We start from the raw sequence: 13,336 nt of genomic DNA, 5'->3' as shown, positions 1-13,336 counted from the left end.
GATATTGGGTGAGGCACCCAGAAGTTACTGTGTCGAGAAAAGGTGTTTGTGTGCCCTGAGGTACTGGAATGTTTCAAGGCGGGGATGAAAAAGAAACAGAAAGGAGCCAGAGAAACATCAGCCAGGGTAGGGGGTTAGGAAGAAAAGAGTATTCTGAAAACCCAAGGAAAGAAAGTCTTTCACGAAGGAAAGCTGCTGACAGGTCAAGTAAGATGAGTAGAGTGCTGAGGAATTGATTACTGGATTTTGCAGCATCGTCAATACTGGTGAATTTAACAAGTACCCTTTTGGAGAGAAGTGTTGGAGCTGCTCTGGTCAGCTGCTTGTTTGGCTGACAAACGAGGGAACGTTCCATCCCTTAGATAAATTTTGGGAGCACCCCAGTCTGTTGGCTTTTTGGTTGTAAGTACATTTGGGAAAAACTAGGTATCGGAAACATATCCTGGTTATGGGAAATACGTTCCATAATTTGATTTCTTGTGAATAAACTACAAATGGAAGTATTTGGAAATGTTTTCCTCAAAAAATATATATACCTTTTTATAAAGCATAACATCGGATTTATCATCACTTAATATTAGTCTCTGATGCTGATTTATCATGGCTTAATAATAGTCTCTGATGTACATTCATAGTTTTTGAATATGAGCAGAATATGAATAAAATACAGATAATGTTTTACCAAGTTTAAGTGTTCTATTTGCTACTTCATGGGTTTAGCCATTATATATTTTTTAATTATATAAGCTATTAAATTAGGAAATGTGCTTGTATGTATAAATCCACCTAGAACTCTAGTATCGCATTTTAGAATTTAGAGATTCTTGAGTAATGACTACAAAAGAGCTTGCATAAATTCTATAGGTATATCCTTTTTAAAAAGCTTTTCATTTGCTTTAGAAGCATCTGATATGTATCCAGAGTGGGGTTGTTTTTGTTTTTATTTTTTTGCAGTTTATCACCATTATACAATTCAAAGCTTTTTCAGGTATTTCATTTTTGTTTCACTTTATCTGAAATAAAGCTTATTCTGAGCATACTTAACTGTTAACTCTGGTGACTATTATAATACATTTGGAGAGATTATGCACTTGTTACATTTTTTTTTGCTATTATCTAAATAACTTTTATTTTAGATGTGTTGTGTTACGAATTGATTAGGAAAGAACATTTCCAAAGTTTTCAAGTTGACCAGCTTAAAATGTAGCTCGTTTAGTCAAATTGAATGCAATCTAGCATGTATTTTACTCTCCCCACCTCCAGTTTGTTGTAATAACTAAAAATTGGAAGTACTGAATTATGGTATGTGAAAAATTGATTAATGAAACACTTTAGTTAACTGTCTTAATTAGTTTTCCAAGTAGTAACTTCCAGATCTTCATTTTAGTTTTCTTTGTCTTCTTGCCAAGAGTGATGGAAAACTGACACAAGTATGTGGGAGTCAGTTGTTTTCCCTTATGAGCTGTTAACATCCCTATATATTGAATCATAGTCTAGCATAGAGTAGTTACATATCACAGTTTGCAGCTTATAGTCTCCTCATTTTGGAATTTTATTGCCTTTGCTGACTTTCAGTGGGTGTTAAATCATGTTATGACTTTGGACAGTTTTGTGAAAATTATAATGTTTTGGTAAATAAAGCAGGAGTAATGGGCTTATGAACCTAGCTGTCACTTACTTTAAAGTATTATTCTAAAATGTTCTAGAAAACGACAAGACTAAGAAAAGACCATTTTAATTCTTTTGACTTTTTCATGGTTGTTAGCTTTTAATTCCATAAAGAGTATCTGAATATGTTTCTAATGTAAAAATATAAAACTTTTCCGCACTTTCTCCCATTCTTTTTGTCTCCGCATAAATAATTATTGCTAATATGTTAATTTAATATTTATATTTTTAGACCTTTTCTTGGTTTTTACTTGAATATATATTTGTATACTTACATTTATCTATAATGTACAAATATATTTATATGTATATGAAAAGAACCACATAAATAAGTTTTTATATTTAAAAAAAATTTTTTAAATGGCCGCACCTGCGGCATATGGAAGTTTCTGTGTCAGGGATTGAATCTGAGCTGCAGCTGTGACCTACGCTGGATCCTTTAACCCACTGCACCAGGCCAGGGATCACACCTTCACTTCTGCAGTGACCCTAGCCACTGCAGTCAGATTCTTAACCCTCTGTGCCAAGCGGGAACTCCTTTATTTTTTAATTTTGGAAATATATAGTTTTCTAGGAATTGATCCATTTCATGTAATTTTCAAATGCATTGGTTGAAAGTCATCTATGTTCTTTTATCTGTTTAATGTCAGAAGACCAATAAAATGATGTCTCTTTTCATTCCTGACATTGGAATACACGCTGACATTGATAATTTGTATCCTCTGCTGTCCCCCTCCCCCATCAGTCTCTCCAGAGGCTTTTCTGTTTTATTATACATTAAAAAATCTGTTTGGGCTTTGTTAATCCTCTCTATTGTTTTTGTTTATTAATCCCTATTCTATTTTTAATTAATTCCTTTTTTTATTCAAGTTTAATTTGCTGTGTTATTTTAGCTTATTTATTTAATGGATGTAGAGATGATTTACAAAGTTGTGTTAGTTTCTGGTATACAGCAAAGCAATTCAGTAGTAATATGTATCTTTTACAAACTACTTATGGTTACCAAAGGAGACAGGGGGGAGAGGAGGCATAAAGTTGGAGTTTGGGGTTAAGTGATACAAACTGCTGCTTTGTTTTAAACTCATTCAGATAGATGTTTATTTCATGTGTTTTCTGCCAGTTAGACATATATTAGACCTTCACTGTATCCTTTATGTTTGTATTTTCCATTTGTATGTTTTTCCTTGCCTCTCCACAGATACTTTCTTGTCACTCATCTACCTGTTTGCTAATTTTCTTGTAAGCTCCGCCTGTTTTGTTATACACATTGTGCTTCTTTAAATTTCAAGATAGTTTTGGTTCCTTTAAAAATCTGTTGTGTCCCTTTTCGTAGTTTGCAGTTTCCTGCTAGGCTTCATGTCTTTGAGAGTCAGTGTTGGACGATTATGGATCTCAATTTTGTATACATCTTTTTTTTCAGTTGTTTTTTTCTATTTTTCTATTTTTTTCTTTTTACTTTATCTTGTTTTCTTGGTTATTCTTTGGCTGTAGCTTTGTATTTGAAAATTATTTCTGGAAATAATTTGGGGTTTTGTTTTCTCCAATGTCGATTTTTATCACTGCAGTTTAAAAAATGATTTTCTAGTATTATTTTCTATAGATATACCATAGTATATATGATTATTCCTATGGGCTAGGTGAGATATCCAGAGCTTTGCCTGGGATCTTGTTAAAATGCAGGTCTGGGTGTAACCAGGAATTGTTTTTTTTGTTTTTTTTTTTTCTTTTCTTTTTTTTCTTAGGGCCGCACTTGTGGCATATGGAAGTTCCCGGGCTAGGGGTTGAATTGGAGCCAAAGCTGGTGGCCTAAGCCACAGCCACGGTAACATGGGATCTGAGCCACATCTGCAACTTACACCACAGCTCATGGCAGTGCTGGATTATTAACCCACTGAGTGAGTCCAGGGATTGAACCTGCATCCTCATGGATAACAGCAGTCATTACTGAGCCACAATGGGAACTCCTGGATTGTGCATTTTTAACAAGCTTCCAGGTGATGCTAATTCTGCTGGTCCATAACTGCATTTTGAAGAGCAAGGATATAGAGCCCGAGAGTAATGAAAAGAGGCAGTAATGATGTATTTTTTTGCTCCAGGTAAAAAAGTAAACTACTTTTTATCAGAAACAGAAGTAACTACATTTGCCCTGTTGAGCAGCATTTGAAGTACCAAGAGCCTTGTTACATCTGAAGTAGCGGTTGACAGTGGAAATCATTACTCAGCCATTACATTTTTAAAAATTTATTGTTATTGCTATACAGCATGGGGACCAAGTTACACATACGTGTATGCATACTTTTTCCTCCCATTGTTGTGTTGCAATGTAAGTGTCTAGGCATAGTTCTCAATGCTACACAGCAGGAGTCATTACATTTACCATAATCTTCCAGACAAGGCTGTGAAGTGAGAGTGTATGGGGATTTAACCTCACCAGCATCCCCTCTCTGCATGTCCCCCACAGAGGCTTTTTTTGATTTGGAATTTTGGTAGGAAGAGGATGCTCTGGTGTTGACTCTTCCTACTTTAATAACCCATATAGGCAGGTACTGGGGACAGTCTGGGTTGGGGGTTCCCAGGGAAAACTCAGGTCAGAACTCTGGCTGGTGCCTGGCTTCTGGTTCCCAAGGTTCCCCCAGTTGGACCCACTAAACTGTGGTGCTGCTCTAGGCTTCTAAGAATTAGCAGAGCACAGAGCCAGTGTGCTCTTAAGAGTTCTGTAGGAGTCTCAGCATTTCCTTTTCCTAGATACATGGTTGCAGGTCCTTTAGGAAGGATGGCTTACAGTTCTGAGTCCCTTCTCGAGGCCTCTCGGTCTGGGCTGTGAGAACTGATGATGAGTAATAATGGGTACGAGAGAGCCTGGCTCCAGACCACCTGTGCTTGAATTGTGGCTGTACTGGGCAAGTAACAGCAACTCCTTGACCCAGTAAGAGTTCTGATGTCATAAAGCTGGTAGGAGATTTGAATAATATTTTGAAGGTGCTTAGGACAGTGGCCACATGTAATAAGCAAACTCTCTCATATTTTGCTAGATGCATAGGTAGTATATAGAAGGATAAGAAGGAAGGTGGGGAGTTCCTGCTGTGACACAGTGGGTTAAGAATCTGACTGCAGTGTGGCTCAGGTTGCTGCAGAGGTGTAGGTTTGATCCCCAGCCTGGTGTAGTGGATTAAAGGGGTCAGCATGGCTGCACCTGTGGCTTAGGTAGCAGCTGCAGCTCAGATTCAACCCCTGGCCTGGGAATTTACATATGCCATGGGTGCAGCTATTAAGAAAAAAAAATAAGGCGCAGGCGGCTAAGTGGTAGGCTTAGAAAAGTCAAGCAGCTTTTCTCAGAATGCACAGTGGTCACTCTTCTGACTCCTGGGAAAGGTAGCTCCCATTTACAGGGCTCCCTCCGTCCCCTCCCCCCTAAGGTGAATGTGTCTGTTTGTGTCCAGGCCTGCTCCTTTCTCAGCGGCCCTGGCCAGGCCTCCAGAGAGCTGAGGCATGGCAAGCATGCAGGCTTTGGGGAGGAGTGGTTGATTTTATTTTTCTTTTTGGTGCTTGCTTTGAAACTCGATGATGGCCGTGGGAGAGAATACATTAACCTGAAGGTAAAGTTTGAGCTGAAATAGGGATAATTTGGAATTTATTATTACTTCCTGTTAAACTTCGATTTTATTTCTGTTCTCCTCAAATGATTTCAGTAAAGTCAGACTTCTGATATTACTAGATGGGCATTTCTCTTGAAAGATGTGATTTCTCTGTTTTCTATAAGAACACTACTTTGCAGCAAAATCAAATTTAAAACTCCATGACTCACACGAGCATTTTCCCTTAGTATTCGCATTGTTGCTGTTTTTCTAGAAACATCTGAAAACCCACATCGTGCATTGTATTTATCTCAGAGCTGAAAGGAGCCCCTCACTTGTTTTCCCCCACCTTCTCGGCCTTCTGACTCCAGTTATGTTTGCAGAGGGTGTCCTGCAGACTCTGGAGGAGACTGGACCTTCCCTTGCAGATCATTTATTTTTCTCCTAAAATAGCGAAACTTTAATTGTTTGCTTTTATTATATTTTTAGGAGCATTCAAAGGATTATTATCTTCTTTGTCATACCTGGCTCATTTCCTGGTACTGAACTCAAAATAGTATCTGATCCTGTTGGTTGCGTAACACGTTGAGTCATAATTTCTTCCTAATGCTGTTGGGAATAGCCATTGCTCCTGGCGGTTTCTGTTCATTCAGTCACACTCTGATGTACCTGCCATTTTGATAGTTCTCAGTTCTCTGAAACTGATACTCTGCTTTTCTAAAGGAGTGCTTTATTGAGTTTCCTCTAAGATTATTAAATGCTCTCAGGTAGAAGAAATACCATATGTAAAAACAAGCACATTAGATAACTATGAAACTAGCATGTACTTTGAGATGACTCATATTTTCTTGAAAAAAACTTACTAAGAAAAACATCTTTTAGGGAAAATTAGGACGAGTTTGATAAATTCTTTCATGTATGAATAAAACTCAGAGCACTTCAACAGATATGAATAGATCTCTGAGGAATTTCATGTTATCGGAATACCTATGGAAGAGAGAGAAGAGATTTCTAGGGATGATATCTTTTTATTTTATTTTTATTTATTCATTTTTACTTTATGTATTTATTTTAAATTGATATATAATTGACATAACCTGTGTAAATTTAAGTTGTATGTATTGATTTGTTTACATATCATAATATAACTAGCACTGTAGCATTAGCAAATACCTCCATCATGTCACACACTTATTATTTCTTTTTTGTGGTAAGATGGTACCTTTTTAATGTCTACATTCTATATATATATATTAAGGATGGCCACCTAACTTTACATTTCCAAAGTCAGAAATAAAATTAATAGAAATGATTCTCCTTCATAGGATAGTTAACCAGTTTTTGAACCAGAGATAGAAAATGAAATCTGTATATTATAATTTATAAAAGTCTCATTAAAATAATAATCTGTTTCTGGACTGAGAGAAGTCTGGTTTTGATTTTTAAGATCAGCTAAGCCATACGGGTTCTCAAAGCCTTCTGAGAGTCTCTTCCATCTGAAGTGTGTGGTATTTGATAGGGCTGCTGTTCATCATACTCATCACCAAATAATAAAACTACTAGTGGGTTGATGCCCTAGCAACTGCTTGGACAGCTTCTGTCCTTTTTCGAGTAGATGTATTTTTTTCCCTTTTTTTAATTTTTGGGCTGCACCCACAGCATATGGAGGTTCCCAGGCTAGGGGTCCAATCAGAGCTATAGCTGCCAGCCTATGCCACAGCCATAGCAACGCCAGATCTAAGCCGTGCCTGTGATCTTCACCACAGCTCACGGCAACGTTGGGTCCTTAACCCGCTGAGCGAGACCAGGGATCAAACCTGTGTCCTCATGGATGCTAGTCAGATTCGTTTCCACTGAGCCACGGCAGGAACTCCCATATTACTTTTTTGAATGAGGCTCTATCATTCTAAGCACCAGGGGCAACCCATGAAAAGATCATGAGTTTTGCATTATCCCTGAGTCATTTCAATTTGAAATTTGCATGAACCAGAACAGCCTGAAAGAGACTTTGGGCTCTGTGATTGAGAAGCCAGAACTGTGCTTTTGTTAATTCAACAGAAAATATTTATGAATATATTTCAATAATATGGTAAGATTTAGAGATATTACTGCACATTTATGTGATGAAACACTGTATGATTATCACATTTTATAGACAAATGATGCATGAAATGCTTAGTTTTTTTAAAATTCTGTAGACAATATTCTATTTAAAAATGTATTCACAGAAGTATATCTAAAATAAATTACATAGTAAGGTAACACTCTGACTGAAGAAGCATGAAATCTTTCTGTTTCAGCTAATCTTCCAGTGCCAACCATTGCAGCAATAGATGGACTCGCTTTAGGTGGTGGACTTGAACTGGCTTTAGCATGTGATATAAGAGTAGCAGGTGAGAATTAATCCTATTAAAAAGGTAACTTTTTAAAAATGAAGATTGTGCTTATTCTTCGGATAATTCCAAATACTTTTTTCCCCCTCCTGTTCAATAAAACATGTAGAAACAGTCACCTATTGGGCTTAATGAAGTATTTAAAATTTCCGGTTAAGAAAACAGTCTTTTATAGGGTCTTGTTCGGTCATAGCAGGAGGAGAGAAGAATAGCATCAGACAGAACTGAATTTGGGTCTTAGGTCCTACCCTTTTTAGATCAGTTTTCTCCTCTCAAATGGGGGAACTGACAGCTGCTGTTAGAAGATTAAATGCGTTAATCTGTGGCATGTGCCTAGTCTAAGTCCATAACTGTTGTTAGCTACAGTAATAATAATCTCTTTGTGGTTCACGTTCTTCCTATAAGTTTTCTGAGGATTGGTTGAGGTGATGATGGAAATAATACTGAAGACAGTGCTAACCACGTGCGAAGTACTGACCAGGTGCTCAGCGCTTTTCTAAGAACTTGACACGCAGTAATTCGTGTAGTCTACCCAACAGCCCTGTGAGATAGGTGCACATTGTGGTGCTTGGGGAAACAAGGGCAGAGAGAGGAAGAACCAGGCCCCACATCAGTGACTGAGCTGAGATTTGAACCCAGCAGTCTGGCATCACAGCACTCGCTGTTCTTGTCCCGTCAGAGCTCTGCGTATTGCCACTGCTGTCCTCGACACTATCTTCTGAATGGTCGCTGTTCTGTTTGCATCTTTGTCCCTCATCAGAGTGACATGCAGGGGCTCTGGGACCAAAGATTGGGTGAGGCAGGCAGCACATACTTGTCACTAATCTTTCCCTGGTTCCCGCTGTCACTTCTATCACAGCTGCCTGTTAAAATCAATATAATTATGTTTTTTGCCTAGTTCATGGCCATGGTTCTTGGGGTATGTAGTTGCTAGTCCATGTGTCCTTTTCCTCCCTTTTCACTTTGTTTGAGACCTCGTTTTAGATCTCTTTAGTGTTCTTGACTGAGATCATTGGGTTTTAAATTGAAAAACCAAGTTCTGTGTAATCCATTTCTGAAAGGATCCAAGTTCTGGGAATTAGGGTATGGGAGCTAGGCCAAGTACATTTGGGTATGCAAATAAAGAACTAATTAAGATGTTTTCAAGTAGCCGTGAAAACAAACATGGAAAGAGGAATCCTGTCCAGCTGTCAGAACTGTAAAACCATTTGTCAGAAGTAACTAGAGATTTGGTCTTGAAGAGTTGCCATATCTGATATGATATATTAAGCTGTTTGATCTGTAGGGCTGTTCAGGCAGCTAAAGAATTCGTACTTGTCAGATACAACCTCCCTCTCACCCTGAATAATTAATGAGATCTAAGCCTTCAGAAATGACTTGGCAGTATCAGGTCAAATTACAACCCTGGTCTTTCTGCATCAAAAATTAATTCGCCGCCAAGCAATTTTTAACAGAAAATGTTGTGTGAATCTCTTAATATGTATCATTTAGAGTGTTTATTTTCACAACTAAATGCCTTCTGAAGTTATTTTTTTCTAAAAAAAAGATTTGTGACACAAATTTAATTAGTAAACAGAATATTTGCAGCTTATTTTACTAACTTTTCAAGTCATGGTATTTGAATTTGATGATGTGAATGCTAGTTAATTTTCTTCTTTGTTTTGTAGCTTCCTCCGCCAAAATGGGCCTGGTTGAAACAAAGTTGGCAATTATTCCTGGTGGAGGTATGAATTGTTCATGCCCATCTTGATTTTTGTTCCTCAAGATAGAGCATAAGGCAAAAAGGTGTTAGCTGAAAAGGCAACATTTGAGGTAAAGAGACTAATGCTGTATTGTTTGCTTCTGTAGCAAAGTCCTTATTCAAAATGCATTCTTTTAGCTTCTGCACATGTGAAGATCGCAGGTATTGCCTGTTGCTCTCTTTTTGTGCTATGTCCTGGGCTTTTCTGTATGGTTTCTTAACTAAATTATTGTACCAGTCACATTACTCTTCAAGAATTGCACTTATATTTTTACACTTTTGTGTGGATGTGTGCACCCTCAGAGAGCTTTATGTACACACTTAGACCCCAGTCGAGGAAGGGCAGTGCTTCCCTGGCTTCGCGCCAGCTTACTTGTGTTTCTGTGCAGCTGGACAAAAGTTGGTGTTAGTGGGTAGTCTGAATTTGGATACTTCTGTACAAGTGATACTTCTGTCACTATGAGAAAGATAGATGAGGAGTTCCCATCGTGGCTCAGTGGGTAGCGAACCTGACTAGCAACCATGAGGATGCGGGTTCAGTCCCTGGCCTCGCTCAGTGGGTTAAGGATTCAGCATTGCTGTGAGCTGTGGTGTAGTTTGCAGACGTGGCTCAGGTCTGGCATTGCTGTGGCTGTGGTGTAGGCTGGCAGCTGCATCTTTGAGTGGACCCCTAGCCTGGGAACCTCCATAGGCCGCAGGTATGGCCCTAAAAAAACAAAACAAAAAAGATAGGTGAGCTGTGTCTTGTGGAAGACTCAGTTAAGAAAGCCCTTTTCTTAATGGAGTTCCCATTGTGGCGCAGTGGTTAACGAATCCGACTAAGAACCATGAGGATGCGGGTTCGGTCCCTGGCCTTGCTCAGTGGGTTAAAGGATCTGGCGTTGCCTTGAGCTGTGGTGTAGGTTGCAGACGCGGCTTGGATCCCGCGTTGCTGTGGCTCTGGCATAGGCTGGTGGCTACAGCTCTGATTGGACCCCTAGTCTGGGAACCTCCATATGCCGCAGGAGCGGCCCAAGAAATGGCAAAAAGACAAAAAAAAAAAAAGAAAAAGAAAAAAAAGAAAGCCCTTTTCTAATATTGATAGTGAAATCTTGCATCACCCTATAAATCTGAAATTTTGTCTTTTGTCTAATGCAAGGAATTTGGAAACATTCACATTCTGTGAAGTTGTTTTTTGAAAAAGTAGATTTCATTTGAGAATGAACACATTAATAACTTAGGGTGTGAATGAAATAACGGTAATAATTTAAAAATTAAAGGTAGTGTTTGAATGCTTTGGGCATGTCGTACCTGAATAAGTTAAAATTATATGTTTGGCCTTATCATTATAGGAATATTTATCCTGATTAGATATATAGGTAGAAATTATAATTCAGTGAAATTGAAGACTACTCAGATCAATATATAGGATTCACTAAGTTTCCTACTTTGGGAATTCGTAGAAATACTGTTCTTTTAGGTAAAAGCATTTAATATCTACCTGTTCGACTTTAGCAAGCTTTTTTTAATACAGTGACTCATGAAAACACCGAGAAGATTTATAAGAAAATAGAGCCTTTTGAAAAGAATTACCAGATAGAAACAGGTAAAATAAAACAAGGTTTATAAATAGGATAATATGATGTGCTTATGAAATGCTTCTAAAGAAGTAAGCATTACTTGATGATTGGGATTTAACTAATCCTAGAAAGATGGTGACTGTAGTTGAATGGTGGGCCCTCCCAAGAGATATTTCAACCTAGAACCTATGAATGTGACCTTATTTGGAAAAAGGGTCTTGGCAGATCATCTTGAGATGAGATCGTCCTGGATTATCTTAATGAACTTGGAATTCAATGACAATATTCAATTTGATTATTTACCATGTTCCTGAATATGGAATGTTTTGTATTGAAACCACTGGAAGATAGAACTGTTGCGTGAGAATAGGTTGGGTTTGATTAAATGCAAAAAGCTTAACTGATGACACCACAGAAATGAGGGCAGCAGCTGTAACTCCTTTCATCTTCCCTTGGGAGCTGCCCGTGTCATATGAGGTCTTGAAATTAGCGGTTTCTTCCCAGTGTACTTAAGCTCCTGAGTGTCCTCAGTGGTTGTGGGTCCACTAATCACAACCCACTTTTTGTATATTTGATTGAAATTGGATTCTCATAAATACAGTTATTTTTAAAACTTTTATTAACAAGTTTATTTGTTATAAAATTCAGTATGCTTTAACATTTTGCTACTTATTTATAAAGGAGAGTTTTCTTTTTCTTTTCTTCCTAAATGAGTCTGAAGGAATATATGTCAGTTGCTCCCTTAATATAATGAAGTTTTCAAGTTCATAGCATGTGTAATTATTTAGTGTTGTATTTTTTTTGAAAATGAGTCTAATTTTGTATATGGCCACATACCCACAATTAGGTAAAAAAGATGCATGTGGAATTTTTGGTTCACTTTTACATTAGTATTAATGGCTATTAAAGTACCTAAGTAAAGCCTATTTTTGTTTTTTGTTTGTAAAATAGTAGAATAGTTTAAGTAAGTTTTTTTTTTTTTAATCTATTATCTAAAGGAGCTATTGCTGAAATTTCTATGGAGAAAATCCTCTTCTGTCCTTTGCATAGATTTTTTTTAATCCGCAGGTATTTTCTCTACCTTCATTCATTTCTCTCTTTCCCTTTCTTAAAGGTGTCCTCATATGAAGATACTACTTTTTAAGCTGGTTTTAAATTGACAGATTTGCTCTGTCTAAAATGATCTCTGAGACGTCTTCTCTTTTTCTGACTATAAACATTTCTGCTACCTGTTACAAAGAGCTTTCTGTAATAGAAACAAACAGTAGACCACACTCAACTTTTTTCCTCCCTTCTTGGTGGCGCTTAACTTGCTTCCTCTTGTAGGTGCCCACTGAGCAGCCAGGTGCTCGTGGACCTCATCATTGAGCCTTTTTTCACTGTGTCCGGTCTCAGCCCTTCTTCTGTTTCAGACAGAGGTGGCTGTGGACAGCCAGAAATGAGTAGAAAATGAGTGAGGGGAATTCAAATACAGATGGGGAGCGTATTGTGGAAAAAGTTAATGCTTTTCTTTCCTTTTTAGTATTATGAATGAAATAATATGTGGTAAAATGTATGAATTGGCATCCAGTCTAGAAGATACATGTCTTATAAGTCTGACCGATAATGATCTTCTAAGTTCCTACAGGCTCCTGGTTCCATACTGGACAGCATTTGAAAGTTAATCCCAATGAATCTGTGCCTCCCCATTGCCCATTGAGGTTTACAGCCCCAAAAGAGCTAACCTGATGCTCTTAGTTGTCACGTAATTATCACGTCTGCGCTTTTGGGATACCAGTTTACTGGGAAACAGTTGCTCAAAACCCAAAACCTGGCATTTAGTTTTCTTTCTCTTTTTGTGCTTTTTAAAAAAAATTTTTATTTTTTTACTTGAACTTAAGCCTGAATAACAATGTGATTATTTTAAAGGTATATTTTGTAAATTTTCTTAAAACCAATTAAATTATAAAATGACTGTTTTGAAGAAATAGTAATATTCCTAGTGAGTGTGAATAATAATGGACCATTAATATAACGCAATTTTTGGATTAGTGTTGCAAATTTCAGTATTTACTTGACCTGAAAATGCTTAATTAATGAAAAGAAGGGTATGAAAGGTGGAAACACTCCAAAGTGAAATTCTTTAAATTGTGTTATATCAAATATAATTTAAATTGGAATTGACTGTCATATACTTAAACCAGTACTCTTATTTGATTATAGACAGACATTATAAAGTACAAAATACAGTGTTAATGATTTAACTCACTAGCCTATTTAAAAATAATTAATATTATTATCCTAAGATCTTCCTACAACATTCTGAATTATTTGGGGGATTTTTATACACCAAAGCGCCCTACCCTGTTCTCTAGTATTTTTACCTTTAAGAAAGCAGCTAAACTTCCTATCTTCTTCCCT

General features: G+C 37.3%; 1 protein-coding gene across 2 annotated transcripts in view; it reads left to right on the top strand.

The window, feature by feature from the left end:
- Window positions 1–13,336, top strand: part of AUH (AU RNA binding methylglutaconyl-CoA hydratase) — a 147,874-nt gene that overhangs the window by 52,854 nt on the left and 81,684 nt on the right. The window contains exons 5-6 of one of the 2 annotated variants that reach the window (XM_001928792.6): window positions 7,544–7,636; window positions 9,304–9,360. The exons of the other annotated variant lie outside the window; for it this stretch is intronic. Coding sequence (XP_001928827.3) covers window positions 7,544–7,636; window positions 9,304–9,360 — 150 coding nt within the window. The remainder of the gene's footprint in view (window positions 1–7,543; window positions 7,637–9,303; window positions 9,361–13,336) is intronic. 2 annotated transcript variants of the gene reach the window in all.

This window comes from Sus scrofa, chromosome 14, assembly GCF_000003025.6.
Source record: "Sus scrofa isolate TJ Tabasco breed Duroc chromosome 14, Sscrofa11.1, whole genome shotgun sequence".
NCBI lineage: Eukaryota > Metazoa > Chordata > Mammalia > Artiodactyla > Suidae > Sus > Sus scrofa.
This window is presented reverse-complemented; position numbering and strand designations above follow the sequence as displayed.